Source organism: Pelophylax lessonae, assembly GCF_965119305.1.
Source record: "Pelophylax lessonae genome assembly, chromosome: 5".
Classification (NCBI taxonomy): Eukaryota; Metazoa; Chordata; class Amphibia; order Anura; family Ranidae; genus Pelophylax; species Pelophylax lessonae.
In genome coordinates this window covers 557,939,526-557,961,294 of record NC_138772.1, presented here as the reverse complement: position 1 = coordinate 557,961,294, position 21,769 = coordinate 557,939,526, and the positions used below count along the sequence as shown (strand labels likewise).

Genomic DNA, 21,769 nt, shown 5'->3' with positions numbered 1-21,769 from the left:
TTGAAAGCCGTTGTATACCGCTGGCCTTTTTTTTTTGCCCGGTAAAGTCATAATGTGCTAGTATCCATCTTCACCCAGTCTTGCGGACTTCGGCTCCGACTGGCCGGAGCCGCTATGACGTCACTACCATATGCATGTGCGGGAGCCCCTGTTCACGGCACAAGGCTTGGAAAGAAAGACATGGGTGGCTGTTCCTTCTGAGCACATGTGGCAGTGATGTCACTGGCTGCATGTACATTAAATATCTCCTAAATGCTGCACGATAAGTAGAGATTTATACTACCTATAGGTAAGCCTTTTTATAGGCTTAGCTATAGGTAGAAGTCAGGAAAGGAAGTTTACTTCCTCTTTAAGCAGACAATGACAGAAGTCACAAGACTGCTATATACTGCTGATGAGAAAAGGTTTTTATCAGTTCATATTTACTAAAATAATTGCCTTTCCATGTTCTGAGGGAGATATAGTGAATGCAGGAACTGGGTTTAGTAACACTTTAACTGCTTCCTGCAAACCAACGTACCTGTACGTCGGCTTGAACAAGTGGTTGTACGGGGGTGGAGCCCGCGGTCGGCTTTCCAATGATTACAACCGATGCGGCTCAACAGCCACTCGGCCGTTATCACAGGGAGCGGGAGGGGACATTGTGTCATTTCTCCCCCTCCCCACGCTGCTCGGCCCAAGTCTCCCAACCCACGCTGCTCGGCCCAAGTCTCCCATCCCACGCTGCTCGGCCCAAGTCTCCCATCCCACGCTGCTCGGCCCAAGTCTCCCATCCCACGCTGCTCGGCCCAAGTCTCCCATCCCACGCTGCTCGGCCCAAGTCTCCCATCCCACGCTGCTCGGCCCAAGTCTCCCATCCCACGCTGCTCGGCCCAAGTCTCCCATCCCACGCTGCTCGGCCCAAGTCTCCCATCCCACGCTGCTCGGCCCAAGGAACCAGCCACCGGGAGACCCAAGGAACCAGCCACCGGGAGACCCAAGGAACCAGCCACCGGGAGACCCAAGGAACCAGTCACGTCTGCCGGCTGGACAATCCTGAACGAAGCCAGATTTGGTTTAGATTGGGTCTCCGATGAAATAACCTGGAAGAGACGCCACATCAGTTCCGGTTTACTCGGCTGCCAATGGCGCCAATTTAAAAAAGAAAAAAAAAAGTCAGTATTCAAAAATGATTTTGACCCCAGATCCCTCCATAAAGAGTACCTCTCACTTCCTATTACTGTAACAGGGGATGTTTACATTTCTTGTGACAGCAATAAAAGTGATCAGATTTCTATATATATTTTTTTTAAGTAACAGGGGGAAAAAAAAAAAAAAAAAAAACTTAAAGCGGTCGTGTGCTCGAGCACCAAAGAAAATGCATACACAAGTCGCAACCCGCAAATGTAAATGGTGTTCAAATCATGCATGTGAGGTATCGCCGCGATTGTCCGAGTGAGATAAATTCTAGCAGAAAACCTCCTCTAACTTTAAACAGGTAACCGTTAGAGAGTTAGGAGACCGGCCCAGCACTGTAAGCTGAACTGCGCATGCACAGCTTAGTTTACAGTGCCGGAGGAGACAGCAAGCAGGCAGGTAGAGGCATTTTATTGCAGCAGAGACGGTGCACGTCTATTCTTTAATAAAAGCCAGTCAGCTCAGTTATTTACAGGACATTAGTTCTGCTTTAATGCATAGAATGCATTACAGTAAAAATAACTTTCTGCCTTTAGAACCACTTTAAGCCGGACGTGTTCTGCAATGCAGACTTTCTTACACACAGAATTGAGTTATGTAACCAGAACAGGTTGGTTGCACAACTCTCAAATCCATCCTGTTCTTGGACAAACAATATCCGCCTCTCCATGGTAATTGGATTGGAGTGCTCACCTTTCCAAAAAAAAAAAAAAAGAGTAGAAAATGAACACTGTACACAGCTACCCCCCCCCCCCCCCCACGGGTCCTCGTTTAACTTCCCCTCTGGGAATGCTGAGCCGTCAGCACCTGGTCCAGTGATTTCAAACCTCTGCTCTACTCTCTGCAGCACTTCTGGGATGATCAGAGCAATTCACTGTGCAGGCACTGACCAATCAGAATCGCTCTGGTCTGTCCTGAAAGCCCTACACAGAGAAGAGGGGGATGAGCAGGGATTTTAAATCTCTGTACTGGCTGACAGCTCAGCAACCGCCGGGACTGGGGTGGTGAGAAGGGAGTACAGTGGCGGTCACTCACCTTTTCTGTAAAAGGTGAACACTTTAGGTGTGTGCTACCTGTGAGGATATACATACGAGTGGGGGAGGGGTACTGACACTCCGAACTGAGGAAGTGGGTTGGGCAAGCTACAAAAACGTAACATTGTAGAACATAAATAACTAGTACTAGAGCTGATAGATAACCTGCCTAACCTATTACAGCTCAGCTTGGTCTAGGCACACAGTGTGCGGCTGTACTATTATATGGGACAGGATGAGAGTGAGCTCAGCTTGGCCTAGGCATACAGTGTGCGGCTGTACTAATACAGGGGACAGGATGAGAGTGAGCTCAGCTTGGCCTAGGCATACAGTGTGCGGCTGTACTATTATAGGGGACAGGATGAGAGCGAGTTCAGCTTGGCCTAGGCATACAGTGTGCGGCTGTACTATTATAGGGGACAGGATGAGAGTGAGTTCAGCTTGGCCTAGGCATACAGTGTGCGGCTGTACTATTATAGGGGACAGGATGAGAGTGAGTTCAGCTTGGCCTAGGCATACAGTGTGCGGCTGTACTATTATAGGGGACAGGATGAGAGCGAGTTCAGCTTGGCCTAGGCACACAGTGTGCGGCTGTACTATTACAGGTGACAAGATGAATGCTGGGACCTGAGCTTGGCCTAGGCACACAGTGTTCGGCTGTACCTCGGTGTCAGGATCTCTTTGTACTGAAGTTTCTCCACACGGGAAGCCGCCACCAGAGACATTGGAATGACGATGTTGTCTATGTCATAGGAGTTCTCAAACCTTTTCCGTTTAAGAGCCTGAAATAAAATGCAATGGTTAGAAACTTTTACAGCACCATCCTCATACTAAAGCCTCGTTTACAGGGGCATAACTATATGACCTACTCTATATGACCTACTATATGACCTACCACCATGCGAGGGTTGCCTGTCAAATTGGGAGCAACGGCTTTGCTCGCACCAGATATCTTAAGTGTTCTAACCCAAGCGATCAGATTCTGCAATTCGCACGATGAACCGTTTTCAGGGTGTGTCGTTAACGAATCCTCTGCAATCGGTTAGTATGTACAGGTTGCGATTTTGATGGTGTGGATTTGCAGCAAATTTACACTGCATCTAGGGTGAACTGAGCCTTACTGTTATTGCAAGTAATGTAAACATCCCTTGCGATAATACAGCATGAAAGGTCCTCTTTATGGAGAGCTATGGGGTCTAAAAGACCCCAACTCTCTCCTCTACCCTTAAACGCAAAAAATCAAAAACACGCATTATTTTAAAATCAAAAAAGCAAAAAGGCCTTGTTTACATGCGGCTAGAACTGGATCTCATGAGGTCGCTTGGGTCCTCCTAAGGAAATAAGATGAGTGGAGGCCATCTTTCCTTTGCTCATCTTTATGTCCAGCTGCTGCCAGTGCCAGATCGGTTCCTGGAGCTACCGATCGGACAGGTAACAACCCCCCTCCCGCCGCTTCTAAAAGTGAGCCAGCGGCGAATGTGTCACTCGGAGCATTTTTATGAGAAAGATCAGTGCCAGAGGGAAAAAAAATTAAAAATACCTGGGTTATGGCATCAGGTTCAGCCATAACCCCAAGTATTTAAAGTAATAACGTATTTTCCAAGTTAGGCAGTTGGAAAGTGGTTAAAGAGTCATTGAAAAGCCAACTCCACCCACATATTTCTTCAAAGATGAACTCTGACTGTAGGCAGAACCCTATTCCAACTATTCTTCACAATGATTTCATCAACACTCTGTGGTTTTCCTATAAAAAGTCACAATGTGATTCTACATTTCCTGCAGTATTTACTCACCGCTGATGCGCTGTTCTGCTGACTGACAGAAGGGGGCGTATCGGTAAGAGAGGGAAGCTGGTGAGCTGCTGGGTTTGGTCTTGGCGTAACTGCAGAGGACACATGAATGCTGGGACCTGACATTCCTTTGTATTGCCTGTCGTCCCGGAACATCGACCCTGAAAGAAAAAAAAAAGGTACCGGTCAGGTATTCTGCACTTAATTTTACAGCCAATAATCCTCCAAATACCTGCCAATGAGAAACACTAAATGAGGTCATCAGCCACTCATTAGCACAGCAGAGCCAGTCTGGGTCCAGGAAAGCCCAGAGAACATGCAGGGACTTCCTGATGTAGAAAGCATGCCCAACATAACTGGTTAATTAGGCTTCAACCAGTTGTGCATCCTAATGGAAGTGCACAGGACAGGTGTAGCTCCCCTGCCCCACAGCAGCTTACAAATCCCAGCTGTCAGAATGACAGCCGGAGATTGCTGTGCAAAAAGAACTGCTGCCGCGAAAAAAAACTGGCCATCTGACAATTTATAAACCATGTTCAGACATGACAAGAGATACAAAGTAACATTGTTTATAAACATTGATCAGATGGAAGATAGAGATACAAAGTAACATTGTTTATAAACATTGATCAGACAGGAGATGGAGAGATACAAAGTAACATTGTTTATAAACTGTTCAGATGGGAAATAGAGAGAGATACAAAGTAACATTGATCAGATGGGAGATAGTCAGGCTACGTTCACATGTGGGCGCAGCGGATCGCGGGCAGAATCACCGCGATTCTGCCCGCAATCCGGAAATCATTGCAAATCGCGGGACGCCTGTGCGTTGCCTGTGATTTGCAATGGCACCCCAAACGCTGTGCGATGTTGCCAAAGAAGCTCTTGCACCTTTTTTGGGCGTAATGTGTCCTGCGATTTTGATCAGGCAGAAATCGCAGGCAACATTGCACAGCGTTTGGGGTGCCATTGCAAATTACGGGCATTGCACAGGCGTCCCTCGATTTGCAATGATTTCCGGATCGCGGTGATTCTGCCCGCGATCCGCCCACACGTGAACGTAGCCTTACTGTTTATAAACATTGATCAGACGGGAAATAAAGAAACAAAACAACATTGTTTTCTCCTGTCTGAACAAAGTTAATAGTGAAATATAAACTTATTTACTCTTATTCAACCATAGATATAAAAGATGAGCTTTGACCCGCATATGATATCAGTTAAAGCAATGTGACCAGTTAAAATAGAAGTTCGGGAATGAAAAAAAAAAACATTTATACTCACCTGCATGGATGAAGCATCTGTCCCCCCGCTGTCCAAAACCGCTTTGGCCCTACTAATTTTTAAAGTTATTTTTAAAAAATTATTATGTTCCCATTATTCTTTGGTTTACCCTATTCAGTCCTAATTAACTTTGCCCCTTTATTTGTGATCATTTTTTCTTCTAATCATTAACAACTAGATTTAAGTTTTGTACTTGGCATAAAAAAAAAAATTAAAAAAAAGCCTTAATTTGTATATTTTGCACCATAATAAAATTTGAGTGTTTTAAAAAAAATAGATTGAAATGTACAATTCTAATATACAGTAACATTTATTTTTTTTAAACACCGACCAAAGGAATTTTTTTCAAGCTTTATCTATGGATTGCAAAAGAAAAAACTGCCAAAAAAAAAAAAAGTCTGGTCTGACCTAAAAAATGTAATAACTTTGGTTTCCTAAGAAATGACAAAGTTATTGCCAAACAAACCGACCCATAGCAGAATTGTTCCGGTAGCGGGTGCACAGGCAAGAAATGAAGGGATTAAAGTCCACTCCATGTTTAATGTTCCTTTAAACAGTTTGAGGAACCTTTTACTTCACTAACATATGCTGTATAAACTGTATATAGCCTCAGCTACACACAGTATATGGCGCTGTGTTCAAGCAGTGGGACTTTCCATCTCACTCCTGGAACAAAACAGAACTGGGATGAGCACCGATCAGCCATTCACTGGATGTTTCTTATTCTAATAATGAATGCAAAGCCCTTTTCTGATTGTTGAGGTGGAGATGGGGAAGTCATCCACCCACCTCGTCGCCCCAGCCAATCAGAGGAAGCTTTGCACTCAGAATACAACGCTTCCAGTGAATCACTGATCAGCACTTAAAGAGGAAGTAAACCCTCCTCTGACACTTTTACCTATAGATGATCCTATGATAAGGCTTACCTGTAGGTACTGTAAATATCTCCTAAACATGTACCGTTTAGGAGATAGTTACCTTACATGCAGCCAGTGACATCACTGGCGCATTGCGCTCTGAAGAACGGCCGCTGGTGCCGTTTCTTCAGAGCCACGTGCCGTGACCGTCGGCTCCCGCGCGCGGGACTGACGTCACCGCGGCTCCGGCCAATTCAGAATTTCTGAAGTTTGTCCAGAGGAAGGAGCACTCTGGCTAAGGCCGAGTCCAGAGTAAGACCCAGATAGTCCAGCTTTGTGGACGGAACCAGAGGAGACTTCTGAAAATTCAGAATTCAGCCAAACTCCCGCAGGGTTCGTATGGTGATCTCCAGATTTTTCACTAGAGCGGTAAGAGACTGTTTGCGGAAGCAGGTCGTCCAAGTAGCCCAGTAAGGAGATCCCCCGTTGGCGTAATAAAGCTAGCACCGGTGCTTACACTTTTGTTAAGACCAGAGGCGAGACAAAAGGGTAACGCCACAAACTGATAATGCTCCTCTCCCACGGCAAAGCTGAGGAATCACTGGTGACCGGCGCATATTGGAATGTGAAGGTAAGCATCCTTGATGTTGATAGAAACTAGAAAATCCCCCTGACGCATGGATGCCACCGCCATGCGAATGGACTCCATTATGAAATTCTGCACCCGCACAAAGCAGTTGAGCGCCTTGAGGTCCAGGATTGAATGCACTTGGCCTTCCTTCCTGGGAACTCCAATTTGGAGTAAAAACCTTGAAAACGTTCCAAAGTCGGAACAGGGACAATCATCCTTGAAGTAACGGGTCTTGTACTGCCCCAAACAGATCCGGTCCGGGGACTGGCGCAAATTGGAAGGAAAGAACCTGGCCGGGAAACAAGAGCAAAACTCGATCTTGTAGCCGGACCAAATTACTTTGTTAACCCACTTGTCTTGTACCAGGGAAGTCCACGGGTCCGGAAACCAGGGAAGACTTCCCCCACCCCCGATAAGGGTGAAGGGGCACCGTCATACTGAAGGAGCCTTTTGTCCGTGGGTCTGGAGAAGCCCGCTCTCGGCTTGCCAGACCAGGTTTGTTTGGATCCTCCAGCGGAGGCCCTGAAAGGATTCGAGACAAAAAAAAAAAAAACCTCCTTTGAGCAAAAGGATGGGGGCCCACGTCTACGCCGAGGTTTTTTCGCTCTTTGTAGCCTGCAGAAGAAAGGTACTATTCTCCCCGTGAGCCCTTTAATGAGGTTTTCCAGGATAGCTCCAAACAGGCAATCTCTTTGAAAGGGTAGATCAGTCAAGGCCTTTTCAGAAGCCTGGCCCGGAAACCATCATTCGAGCCAAAAGACACGCCAAAGGACCACTGCCGAAAAAGAGTGCCAAGAGCCACTAGGGGAGTCGCATCCAGAGAGGCATCACAGATAGCCTGCAGCCCCAGCTCAGCAAAGGCCGGGGGGGGGGGGGGGGGGGTAACGTTCTCCCTCCAGGTCACGGCGTAAAAGCTTAGCCTATTCAGAGTTTGCGACACCAGGGCAATGGTGAATACCGGACTCAGTGTAGAACCAGCCAGAGTGTACATATTGCGGGCCACAGGCTCCGCCTTCCTTTCAGCCGGATCCTTAAAGGCCGGGGACTCTTCAACCAGAATCATGGTTGTCTTGCTTAATCTGGACACCGGAGGGTCCATCACCGGTGGAACAGTCCACTTCCTAAACAAAGGACTCCTCATAGGGGTAACGCCTAGAAAATTTGCTTAGGGACCCCAAGGGGATGCTTTGGTAGTCCCCACTCTTTAGCAACAAGTTTGTCAAAATAGGCAGGGAAAGGAAACACCTTTGCAGCTCTGGATGGCTTGTGAGTGCCAAAGGGAACCTGCGCCTCCATCGCAGCTGCGTTCTCCATCTTTCCGTCTCACACACAGATACAATCAGTGCATCCACCAGCGACTTTTCATGTGCGGTTGAGGATGGAGGAATCATCCTCACTCTGAGGATTCCAGGCGTGTGGTTGCAGACCCAGCAGGGTGACCCACGTCCGCGGTGGCTGAATCAGACTCAGGATCTGATGAGACAGAGGAGGGGAAGCCGGGAGGTACTTTTTGCTAGCCTGTCAGCCACCTCCAACCGGGACACAAAGGACTCCAAGACCGCCGTCAGGGCATCGATGGATGGCTGGGACCCAGAGGGCCCCTCAGCCTCAGAGTGGGGATCAGGTGGGGAGATGTGCTCCAAAGACTCCATGAATCACCAGGAGGACCCCACAAAAAAAGGTGTAAACCACTGCAAGGGACAACTCCCACCACGCTGGCAGCACCACCCGGTCACCAGGCACAAAGCGAATCCTCAGCAGAAGGAGAACACCCCACTAGACCCACCACCCAGCAGAAACAGGCACCTGCAGCCACCAGGATAATCTGCACTGCACGCGCAGCGATAAGGAAGTAAAAAATCCAGGAATCAGCACCAGGGGATGAGGAGGGGCTCCCACTGCCAAAAATCGCCACCCACAGGGCTCTACTGTCATGGCCGCCACTATTTTCAAAGGCATACCACTGCAAAATGACCGCCGAACTACACAAACATGGCCACCGTGCATAGAAAAACACAAGGTACAAAAAAATGGCGGCCCCCCGCACGGCACCACAAGGCTTCCAGGGATCTCAGGCCAGCCCCTGTCCAGTGGGGCTAAGTCGCGGCCAACCTAGCACAGGGCTGGGGTCTGTGCGCACTCTCAGACCAGACTACGGTGACCACTGGATCTAGATTATCCAGCCCATCGGCCAATCCGGCAGTTGATTGTAGATCTCACAGGAAAAAATCCAGGAGAAAAATATTTCTATCTAAAAAGAAAAAAAATTGCCAGGACCAGAGATCCCAGCAAGGAACCAGGTCCTTACCCCTGACACGGCAGAAAAAAAAAAAAAAACTGAGTACCTATAGCAGAGAGAAGGAGTGTACCCCCTGGGACTGCCCATAGGTGTAACTCAATATTCATGAAGATCAGGAGCGGTGTCCGCCAATAACCGAAAGATTAAAGTAATTTTCCTCTTTCACTGATGGGCACCGATATGCAACAGCACTAGCGGGCACTGATATTTATTTCAGATACTACTATAGTGCCGTCAATTTACTTTACACATACATTATACATTCACATCAGTCCCTAACCTCAAGGAGCTTACAAATCGAAGGTCCCTAACTGACATGCATACATACACATACTAGGGCCAATTTAGACAGGAGCCAATTAACCTCACAGCAGGTCTTTGGAGTGTGGGGGTAAACCAAAGTACCCAGAGGAAACCCACGTGGGAACAGGGCGAACATGCAGCAGGTAGTGTCGTGGTTGGGATTCGAACCAGCGACCCTTTTGCTGCTAGGCAAAAGTGCTAACCACTACACCACTGTGCCGCCGATATGCATGCAGCGCGGGCGCCGATATGCATGCAGCGCGGGCGCCGATATGCATGCAGCACTGGCGCCGATATGCATGCAGCACGGGCGCCGATATGCATGCAGCACGGGCGCCGATATGCATGCAGCACGGGCGCCGATATGCATGCAGCACTGGCGGGCGCCGATATGCATGCAGCACTGGCGGGCGCCGATATGCATGCAGCACTGGCGGGCGCCGATATGCATGCAGCACTGGCGGGCGCCGATATGCATGCAGCACTGGCGGGCGCCGATATGCATGCAGCACTGGTGATCAGCACCCCGATTATCTATGTGCATGCCTCCTGTCAGGATTTCCGGTTACTGGCTCCCCTCTCCTCGTGCTGTGACAGCGTGTGAGGAAAGGAGAGCCGATAACCGGCAACTGTTTACATTGTGATCAGCTGTGATTGGACACTGCTGATCACGTGGTAAAGGGACGACTGATCAGACCTTTACCATAATCAGCTGTGGCCAAAAGGATGCGAACCCCCTGCGAGAGGTGTGGTTTCAGGAGAACGTCAATGGACACCCTCCGGGAACGAGAGAGCTGCGCTGTAGCCGTCTTTTTGGAAGTGGTTAAACATAGTATTTGGGCTTCAAGAACATGATAATTGACCCCCTGGGCTACATAGACTTTTGCAAATCGTTCTTCCTGCAGATGTTTTCTTCCTGGGCAGCAGTAAAGAAAAGCATTTTTTGCTGCTGCAATTCGATGCGGTTGGCTGTGCCATCATATTCTGGTATTGTTCTGCCAATTCTGCATTTGGTATTGTACCGCCCTTTCCTGATCACTTCTAGCATAAAGGAAACCTGTCGCACAAACCAGTCTGAGCACCCCTGTGGCAGGACAAAACAAGAGTTTGGATATATTGTGCCCACACACAGCGGGTGACAATCTGATCTAGTCTTTTTTTTTTTTTTTTTTTAACAAGATGTGTGCAGACCACTGTCCTAAAGCATCGCTTCTAAGTCAAGGCCCCATTAAAATACAAGATGGCATTTTTCAAAAGCGGTGTGTCCACTCACTGCCGGTTTCCTGGGGTTTCTTGGCGAGCTGAGAAAGCTTCAGGATTTTCAGCTTATTAGAGACGCGGAACTGTCTGTCCTCTTTCAGCAATGATTGAAAGTGCAAATGGAAAGGTGTGTCTGTAGAAGCAAAAACAGCCAATCAGAGCAGTCCAATACAGGAATGAAAAATTACATTATAAACGTCAGATATACCATTGTATATTAAATTAGTTCTATAGGCAAAGACATTTCCAACACGGCTTAAAAAGGATACATTTTTTTTTTTATACAAAAAAGCCACATAATTTGTAATTGATGGGAGTCAATAAACAAGGCCAAGAGTGGATTGACACAGCCAGCACCTGACAGACAAGTTATGGGCGTGGCTACTGGGGGGAGAGAACATTGTCTACACCCCGCAGCATCACACGCCATGTGTCTCCATGGGAGGACAGAGCCAATCCCCCAGTTTTTAGTGAGGTTTAACCACTTGCAGATCGCCTCACGTAGGAGTACGGCAGCAGAGTGGCTCTCCTGCGCAGGATCACGTATATCCTATACATGGTCCAACAGTTCTGAGTAAGGGAGTGAGCATGTGCAGCTAACTGAGTAATCACCGCACCAGGCAATAGGTGGGTTCCAGCCAATGATTCGCCACCAATAAATGGTAAATGGTTCACTCAGTAGCATGTGAACTGGCAATGCCCTATGCGTTTCGTCACAGGTGACATCAGGGGAACGGCCATCTGTTTTAGGGACAACTACCCACACACGTAGCTTGAATGGTTTGTATTGCTCCTACCTACTATAAGTGCATCTGCCCTTATTAACCTTAGCTATTCCCACAGATTTACACTATAGAGTTTTTTCCTCTCTATGGTATAATTCCTGTATGGAGCGTCATTGTATACAGACTTGTGGGACAGTGTGGTATAATTGCCCGATGTGCCCCTCAAAAGCGAATTGGAGGTTCTCTGGAGCATTTAACAAATGCTGTTTGACCTTTCCTTAGTGTGGGTCATTGAAATCTGGTAAGCCCCCTACACTTCATACACTGGGGAGGCGCACATGGTGGTCCTAAAGTGGAGACGTTTTCAGGCATTCACATTTCCCACCTCCTCTTCTATCATATACAGAGAAGACTGCCCCCTAGAAATTTCTAGTTCTAGATTATAGATAGCTATGCACTTTCATTCACCAGGCAATATATTATTAGGTACACCTTGCTAGTAGCAGGTTGGACCCCCTTTTGCCTTCATTCTTCATGGCATAGATACAACAAGGTGTTGGAAACATTCCTCAGATTTTGCTCCATAGTGACATGATAGCATCACGCAGTTGCTGCAGATTTGTCGGCTGCACATCCATGATACCAATCTCCTATTCCACCACATCCCAAAGGTGCTCTATTGGATTGAGATCTGATGATACAAGGCAGGATGGATCCATGCTTTCATGTTTACACCAAATTCTGACCCTACCATTTGAATGCCGCAGATGAAAATCGAGACTCATCGGACCAGGCAACGTTTTTCCAATCTTCTATTGTCCAATTTTGGTGATCCTGAGCGAATTGTAGCCTCAGTTTCCTGTTCTTAGCTGACAGGAGTGGCACCCGGTGTGGTCTTCTGCAGCTGTAGACCATCTGCTTCAAGGTTGGATGTGTTGTGCGTTCAGAGATGGTATTCTGCATACCTTGGTTGTATTGAGTGGGTATTTGAGTTACTGTTGCCTTTCTATCATCTGGAACCAATCTGCCCATTCTCCTCTGACCTCAACAAGGCATTTTCCTCCACACAACTGCCGCTCACTGGATATTTTCTCCTTTCCCCACCATTCTCTGTAAACCCGAGAGATGGTTGCGTGAAAATCCCAGAAATGCTCAGACCAGCCCACATTCAAAGTCACTGCAGTCCCCTTTCTGATGGTCAGCTTGAAATTCAGCAAGTCGTGTTCACCACGTCTAGATGCCTAAATGCATTGAGTTACTGCCATGTGATTGGCTGATTAGCAATAGGTGTTACCAAGTAACTGAACAGGTGTACCTAATAAAGCGGCCGGTGAGTGTACATGTTTTTAAGTATTATATCTATAGACATGATTTTTGTTAACTACACATAGTATTTAGGCATTGATAATTATCAGCACGCGTTTACAAGCGCTGCACTGTTTTTGAATTCACGCATAGCAAGTATTCGAGTTTCCTGCGAGCTGCTTTTAAATTACTTAATTTTCTTGGGCTTTTAGCGCAGTTTCTCTTTGGATATTATGGTGGCTTTTACATACACTTCCAGACATGTATTTTAAAGGCCGACCATCTGCTTTCCGGTCAGTGATATGACAACAGTCTATGAATAAACCAGAAAGTGACACTTCTTGGTTCTGAGAGGTCATTCCCCAGAAGTGCTGTATGCCATTAGCCATGGGGGAGGCAGGAAGGCCGCGCCTGGCCCAGGAGGCAGGCAGGAAGGCCGCGCCTGGCCCAGGAGGCAGGCAGGAAGGCCGCGCCTGGCCCAGGAGGCAGGCAGGAAGGCCGCGCCTGGCCCAGGAGGCAGGCAGGAAGGCGCGCCTGGTCCAGGAGGCAGGCAGGAAGGCGCGCCTGGTCCAGGAGGGAGGGAGGAAGGCGCGCCTGGCCCAGGAGCCTGGCCGAGAAAGCCCCCTAATGTAAACTCCTAGCATGTGACATTTTTGCCTAGGACTGGAAACCAGAAAGTAACAAAAAGTGTAAAAAGAAAAAAAAAAAAGTAAATATGATATACGTTCCTATTATTGTTAGCAGCATAAGGAACAAACATTGTCACTGTTGACTGAAATTGCGCTTTAAAGTCTGGAAAGAGCCACTATGCCAAAGCCCAGAGCCCGAAGGTCACATTCCAAGCTAGCCTCCCTCGTCTTTACCAGAGGCCTACCCACTGCATGAGTCTTCAGAGGTTGGGTCACACAAGAGGCTGTGCCATAATTCTGGACCTAGGGGGCGCTCTGGCAAGAACGGCACAAAGAAATCTGGAAAGTGCCACAATACAGAGCTCACTGCCAGAAGGTCACATTCCAGGCTAATCCTGCAATTTCTCAGTCTGGAGGGGTCTGCCTCCAAAGCTGTTGCTAAGGATACACCGGCTGGCTGGATAGCTGCTGTGTAGGGACCAGCTCAAACACCGATCTTTGAAGTCTTAATTGAAGTCACCGAAAAAATAATTCCCAAGGAGTCTTCAGTTGCCCAGGGAAAAAAAAAAAAAAGCTGCAAAAAAAAATGTTTCTCAGAGGAGCTACAGAAGATGCCTGAATGATAGCAAAGACTGAGGTGTGATGAGTGAGGATGGGTTATATAGGGCCAGCCTATTTTTTTTGTGATTGCCAGTGTTTAAACCTCCTAAAAGGTGGTAGTGTACCCCAAATGTATAAGAATGAGCACAATCTTGTACACACAGTGCTCAACATAAATGAGTACACCAACAGATTTGTCAGAAAATCTTTACTTTCCTTTCAGAATGAACATTTTCCATGGGACACGATACTACAAAATACTCCCACAAATGCGGCCACTGATTACAGCCCAGATTTGTTGATTTGCACAAACAAAAAAGTACGGTTTCCTAACAAATTCATTCAAGACCATGTTGCAGAAATGAATACACCCCAATGAAAGTCTTAAGTGCAAAGATACAATTTTAGACAACAAAATCCTAATTACCAGAATTTAAAGGAGGTGTTCCAGCCTCACCCCCTCCCCCTCCAAAAATTCATACTGTAGCTGCCGACTTAATTAGGACACTTACCTGTCCAGGAGTCCAGCGATGTCGGCACCGCAGCCGATGTTTCCATTGGCTGACAGGTGCTGCTGCCGCCATTGCCGGTGAGGGAACTCGCCAGTGAACGGGCGGGTCCCTAATGGGCATGCGCGAAGCGCGCTGGGCATTCGGATTGGCTCTGTGGCAGGAGAAGGGGGCCAAACTTCCGAGGGACGGCGCCATCTCCCGGAAGTGGAAAATGGTACCTGTCAAACAGGTACCCGTTCCCCCTTCCTCCTCCCGAAAGATGCTAAATGTGGCACCGGAGGGGGGAGGAAGCAAATGAGCGGATGTTCCACTTTTGGGTGGAACTCCGCTTTAACTACAGGGGAGTCTAACTATTCATTAAACAGGTGTCCAGCAGATACGCAATTATAAAAGGGTGTTACTTAAGAAAACCCCTCCCATTTCATGCTGTCAGCAATGGCACCACATGGAAGAGAAAGGTCCTATCATTTCTTTACACAAGAAAGGTGAAGGCTACAAGAAGATCAGCAAAGCTTTATTTATCAGTCAGAATACTGGAGCAAAAGGGATACAAAAATGTAACTACAACCATCTCACAGAGAGGTCCAGGCCATCCATGGAAGTTTTCACCTCATCAGGCGCGTCTTCTCATAAGAAGAAGGGTTGAAGAAAATCGCCATGCAAGTTCTCTGCAGTTAGCTAAAAAAGTAGCAAGTCAAACTGGGGCGATTGTTTCCCATGACACAATATGGCGTACACTGCAGAGGAATGGCATGCATTCCATAAAGGAAGCCTCTCCTAAAGCCCATGCACAAAAAAAGTCCACCTAGAATTTGCCAGGGCCCATGCTGAAAAAGAAGACTACTACTGGGACTCTGTAGCCATGATGAGACAACGATAAAGGTTTTTGGAACTGATGGCTTCAAAACTGTATGGTGTTGCAAAGGGGAGGAATACAAAGAAAACAGCCAGGTGCCTACTGTGAAACATGGTGGTGACTGTGTCCTCCTGTGGGGCTGCCTAGTTGCTGCTGGTGTCGGGAGCTGTATTTCATTGATGGTATCATGAATTCACAGATGTGCTGCTCTATATTGAAAGAGAAGATGCTACCATCACTCCGTGCTCTTGGTCCGCGTGTACTTTTCCAACATAACAATAATCCGAAACACACATCTAAGGTCACTGTTGTATTTCTGAGGAAGAACCGGGTGAAAGCGATTCAGTGGCCGTCTCCTGATCTGATCCCAATTGGGGAACACCTATGGTGAATTCTGAAGAGACGAGTATAATTCTATCCAGAATCCAGGCTCTAAAAAAGGTCGCTCTTGAAGAATGGAAAAAGACAGATGATGCAATATGTCGCCGTTCATTCCATGCCTAGAATACTGAGCGCTGTTATTACAAATCATGGAGGTCATACAAATACTAGATGGAGGAGTTTTTGTTGTGGGTGTAGTCATTTTTGCATCAATTAATTTGAGTAAAAATGAAGATTTTGTAATCCAAGTTCTATTATTCTTCCTTTCATGTAAGGAGCCAAACAAATTTTCTATAAAAACGCAGTTTTGTCACAATGTCGGAAATATTTCTTGTGTTCGTTGAGAGATTATCTTACTATACAAATAAAAATATATAACAATACAAGGCATGAAATGTGATTCAGGGTTCCACACTTACCATAGGGAAAGGACAGGATGGGGTGGTAGCAGGGGTCCATCAGGGCGATCCGCTCATTTAGAGCCATGGTGCTGGGGTGTGATGTCTTTGCATATGTCTTACAACCACACAGGATACATGTGGTGGGGGGGTCACATCCACACTTCGTAGACAACGGCTTCTGCGGCTAAACAAAGCACAAAATATTTAAATAATGGGATTTTTGACTTACTGTAAAATCTATTTCTCCGATGTTCATTGACGGACACAGCACCTGATTCTTAACCATTGGGTTATAATGCCGCCTACAGGAGTATGACTAGGCAGGAAAAAAAAAAAAAAAAAAAAAAAGACTACGCCTATGGGCAGTTCAAGGGGGTATACACCCACACTCAGCTATAGGCACTCCGTATTGTTACAAGCAGTGTCAAAAGAAAGCCAACTCCACAGAGGGGTGGGTGCAGTCAATGAACAGAGAAATGGATTTTACGGTAAGTCAAAAATCCCATTTTCTCTTTCATTAATTGACGGGACACAGCTCCTGATTCTTCGTAACCATTGGGACATCCCAAAGCAGTGTTAAACATGAGGGGTGGGAAAACCGCAGAAAAAAATTCCCAAGGCTAACCATAGCCAACCAGGTAACATGAGCTCAATCAAATCAACTGGAGCTAACCTGTCACCTGAAAAAAAACATACCCCCTTTAAAGAGGACCAAGTCCACTAAGCAGCAGCCTGCAAAAACATGCAGCCAAAAGAAGCATCTGCAGATGCCAACACATGAACTTGAAAACTTTGTAAAAAAGTGTGCACAAACGACCAGATGGCCCCCTTGCAAACCTGCATCACTAATGTCTGTGCTTAGTGCCTCCTCAGGCCTTCCGTCATCAGAGTAGTGTGTGCCTCAACAGGGAAAGGAGGAACCTGGCCCCTAACTGAATAGGCCTGGATCACTGTCTGTCTGATCCATCTGGAAATGGTTGCAGCAGAAGCAGCCAATCCTTAACAAGGTCCATCCGTGTGTACAAATAGCGAGTGACTTCCTATAAAGACTTTGCAGCTGCCAGATACACCCTTGACTGCCTGAACCACATCCAGGGAGAGCAGAGCAATTTCCTTAGGATATTTAGGCCTGGGACATAGGAAAGGTGACAATGTCTTCATTCAAAAATGGAAATCAGACGACTTTTGGAAGGAACAATGGATAGGGGCGAAGAAGCACCTTAGCTCTGTAAACCAACAGGTAAGGTGAACAGCAAGACAACGCCGCCAGCACAGACACCCTGCACGCAGAAGTAATCGCCACCAAAAAGGCCACCTTCTGGGACAATGTACGCAGGGGAAACTCAATGTTTTCGAAGGGAGATTCCTGGATAACTGACAACACCAATGTAAAGGACCCACGACGGTAATGAGAGACCTCACTGGAGGAACCAAGTGTCAAGCTCCCTGGAGAAAAGGTACACACCAAGGAAAGTGCGGCCAATGGACGTTGAAAGAAAACCGCCAAGATGGAAATCTGGCCCTTGATGGTACTCAAGGACAGGCGCTGCTCAACTCCCCGTTGGAGGAAAGCCATGATCCGAGCCACCGAAAAGGACCGAGGGAGAATTCCAAAAGACTCACACCACGCAACATACGTCTTCCAAATAAGATGGTAGATCTTCCTATAGATAGCTTTTCTAACCTTTAACAGTGTAGGAATCACTGATTCATACAAACCTCTATCCTTCAGCACCTGGCTTTCAACAGCCAAGCCGTTAAAACCAGAGACTGTAAAGCAAGATCGAAGATTGGTCATTGAGACAGCAGCTCTTCCGAGAGGAAGTCTCCAAGGAGCATCGGCATACCAAGACCAGTGAGGCCAGTCTGGAGCCACCAGAAAGACCAAAATCCTTGCTGCCTCGATCCTGCACAGGAGTCTTGGCAGATGTTTTTTTTAGAGGGGAAAAGGCATAAATCAGACGATACTGACACCAAGGAGCCACTAATGCGTCTGCGGCGTCGGCCAGAGGATCTCGAGACCATGCCACAAACCTCTGTACCTTCCATGGAATGTGTACAGCAGAGACGACTAGAACAATCGTTCTACCCACCTTAGAATGCCAGCTACTTCCATATCCGCCAGGAAACGTCTTGTGCCCTCATGGTGATTGACATAGGCCACGGCTGTGGCCTTGTCCAATTTGTACTGGAAACCCCTGGAGACAAATTGCCCAATGACCCAAAGTCTGATCGCTTTTTCCGAGTCCAGACCCCCCCCCCCCCAGCACAAGCTGTGCCAAGGACGCCTCCCCACCCGAACAGGCTGGCATCCGTAGTGACAACCGCTCAGTACAGGGGGAGAAGGATTTCCCTGTCGAAGTGCCGAAGAACTAAGCCAACTCTAGAGACTGTGGATTGTCCGATTTCACTTGAATCTTTTTTGCAGAGATCTCGTGTGGAACTGTGAAAACTGAACCACCTCAAAACTGGTAGACTCCATCAGGCCCAGCACCCGCATGCAAGCCCGGAGGGATGGCCGTCTGCTGGACAACAGAAGCTGAATAGCCTCCTGCAATTTCTGGAGTTTTTACAGAGGAAGAAACACTCAAGCTGAGGCCGAATCCCAGAGTAATCTCCAAGGTGTCCATCAAAGCAGTCAGACTCGGCTCGCAGAAGATGATCGTCCAGGTACACCAGTACTACGATCCTGCGCTGACGCAACAATGCTAGCACCGGGGCCAACACTTTGTGAAGACCCCAGGAACAGAGGCGAGACCAAAAAAGTAAAACGCCACAAAATGATAATGCTCCTCACCCACGGCAAAGCGGAGGAAGTGCTGGTGACCTGCAAATACTCCAATGTGAATGTAGGAGTCCTTGAAGTTGATAGAAGAGAGACTGTAGGGACGTCACTACCATGCGAATTAACTCCATTCATAACTTCGGTACTCATACAAAGCAGTTTAGCACCTTGATGTCCAGAATTGACGTATCTTGTCTTCTTTCCAGGGAACTGTAAACAGGTTTAAGTAAAACCCCTGAAAACCATCACCCCATGAAGTAACAAGTCTTGCACTGCCCCAAAGTGACCCCGTAAGCGATCTGGGGACAAGCGCAGGTTGGAAGGGAAGAACCTTTCCGGAGGAAAAGACCGAAAGACTTCGTTGACCCGCTTGACCTGTACCAGAGAGGTCCACGGATTCGGGAATCAGCAAAGACGTCCCCCCCCCCCACACCCCAGATAAGGGTGAGGGCGCCCCTTAATGCAGAGGAAGCCTTGTCCACAGGTCTGGAAGAGCCCCTCGTGGCTGCCAGAATAGGTCCTCTTGGAATATCGGGGGGGGGGGCCCTGAAGGACTGCTATACCTTGAGGGACGAATAAAGCCGCTTATGAGACTAGAAAAATGGCCCACGTCTACGACAGGGCTACTTGGCCTCGGTAGCCTGCGGAAGAGGAGTACCCCCCTCCCCGTGAGACCCTTAAAGATGTCATAAGGAAGACCAAAAACAGGCGATCCACCACAAAGCAGAGATCAGATAAGGCCTGGTTCGCAGAACCAGCATGGTCAGCCAGATAAGACACAGAAGGACCACTGCTGATACAGACAGGCTAAAATCAAAAGGAGCCGCATCCAAAGAGGTATCACAGATAAACCGTAGCCCCTGGATCAACTGATCTACCAGCTCCTCAAAAGGCAGGGGGAAGCAGTTTCCCTCCAGGTCCTGGCATAAACGTTTATCCCACTTGTCAGTTTGTGACACCAGGGCAATAGTAAATACCGGCCCAAACCAAACCAGCCATAGTGAAACATACGGCCGCAAGTGCACTCATCCCAGCCAGGACCCCCCCCAATGGAGGCTGACTTGGTCGCATGGCCTAGTAGGCTGCAGCCTAAATTTTTGTGGATGCCCAGTCGTGAGCCTCAGCGGAGCCGACCACCCAGGGGCAGCAGAGGGGAGGATGCACAAACGGAAGGTAGTGGCTTCAGTCACCCTAACTGGGGCCGTCCCACGTAGCTCCCGACCAGTAGGCCGCAAAGCCACAGCCTAAATTTTTACCAAACCATCTGCTCCCCCAGCCCAACAACTGCCACAGGGAGCCCAGAGGACATCCCTGTCCTAGTCACCAACCCCCAGGGTAGCAGGGCAACTCTGCTCAACCGTTGTGCAGCAAGAAAAACCCGGTCAGCAGCCTGAAGACCCACAGTGACAGCTACTTACCATACCTGGACCAGGGTGGGCAACCCTCCTGACAGACCACAGCTCCATCGGGATGCGGGTGGCTGTTGGCCAGGAGGAATGCTGCGACTCAGGTCAAGGCCAGGTCGTATGCGACCTCGCGAGACGTTTACCTCACAGGGGCAGCCCCCGTCCAGAAGGGCTATGTTGCGGCTGACCTAGCGGGTAGCTGAGGCCTGCAACGTGTTTGATGGCCAGACTGGGGGGACCATCTGGATCGGGCTTATCCAGTCCGTCACCCAGTCCGGCAGTTGATAGTAGATTCTCACAGGAACAAAAGATAGGAAAAAATCCATTTAAAAGCAAAAAATCCCAGCAAGGAACTAGGTCCTTACTCCTGACTAGGCAGAAAAAAAAAAAAAAAAACTGAGTGCGGGTGTATACCCCCTGGGACTGCCCATATGCGTAGTCAAGCTTTTTCCTGCCTCGTCTCCTACTCCTGTAGGTACAGTATAACCCAATGGTTAAGAAGAATTGGGAGCTGTGTCTGTCAATGAACAAAGAGAAATGTAAATTATCTATATAGTCTATAGCTGTTGATCAGGATTCTTTTCTCTGGTCTGATTCTAGTAAAGTGCATTCCGATTGGCTACTTTGGGGTTGCTGCGCACTGTAACTAGTATGAATTAGTAGATTAGCCCCAATGGGGTCACCCAACAAGTGGTAGTACTAAGTGTTGGTTAAATAAAGACTTTTGGGCATTGAACAAGACCTCCAATATATACAGATGTGCCCCATGAACCCTCTGCTGCTAGGGACATGACTGGAAGGGGACACACAGAGCGAGGCCATTATACCCAATCTCTGCATATAATATCCAGCGGTCCCCAGCAGTATATGGCAAGGTGGCGGTAGACTAACATGGTCTCCTAATGTGTAAAAAGCAGGATGCTAGCCTGCAGAACCAGAATGAAAAAGCCCCGGCACAGACTGGACATTTCCTCCTGGGTCAAAGGACAGGGTTCTTACCTTTCTGCTGAGGGAGGACACGTCACTGGACCGGACCAAGCTGCGCTTCTTGTGCCCTCGCAGGGGCCGCGTTCGAGCCGCCACACAGGTGGAATCAGAAAGTGCTGGTGATGCTGACAGGGTATCCACGCGACGCTTCTTACCCAACACCTCCTCTGGATCCAAATCCTCTGCAGAGCCATTACAAGACACACTGGAACGCACACTGCAAACAGAAAGAGACAAGCTGTTAGACGACTGACAACAAAGTCAAAGAATCAGCAACACAGCATAGATTACCATGAACAAACGTTGAGTATTTGAACAAAATGATGGAAAACTGTAAAAGGTACAAGAAAAATGTCTGACTAGCTTATTAATGATTAAGGGAAGGAACAATGACTTCAACCAGAGAAAGAAGAGAGCAAACCAATTGGCTACAGAAACTAGTACAGCCAACCAGCCCTGCCTGTATGGTCAGTATACTAATCGCCCTCTGCACACTGCTATACACCCTTTCCAGCAATCTATGCAACGCAAAACAGGGATGTTTTTAA

General features: G+C 47.8%; 1 protein-coding gene across 1 annotated transcript in view; it reads right to left on the bottom strand.

Moving 5' to 3' along the window:
• The window catches only part of LOC309556172 (KAT8 regulatory NSL complex subunit 1-like), a 134,120-nt gene that overhangs the window by 9,603 nt on the left and 102,748 nt on the right, over nucleotides 1–21,769 (bottom strand). Inside the window, exons 5-9 of the mRNA XM_082258532.1 lie at nucleotides 21,234–21,438; nucleotides 16,062–16,227; nucleotides 10,648–10,767; nucleotides 4,004–4,161; nucleotides 2,874–2,992 (exon numbers count right to left, since the gene is read on the bottom strand). Of these exons, the coding sequence (XP_082114658.1) occupies nucleotides 2,874–2,992; nucleotides 4,004–4,161; nucleotides 10,648–10,767; nucleotides 16,062–16,227; nucleotides 21,234–21,438 (768 nt within the window). The remainder of the gene's footprint in view (nucleotides 1–2,873; nucleotides 2,993–4,003; nucleotides 4,162–10,647; nucleotides 10,768–16,061; nucleotides 16,228–21,233; nucleotides 21,439–21,769) is intronic.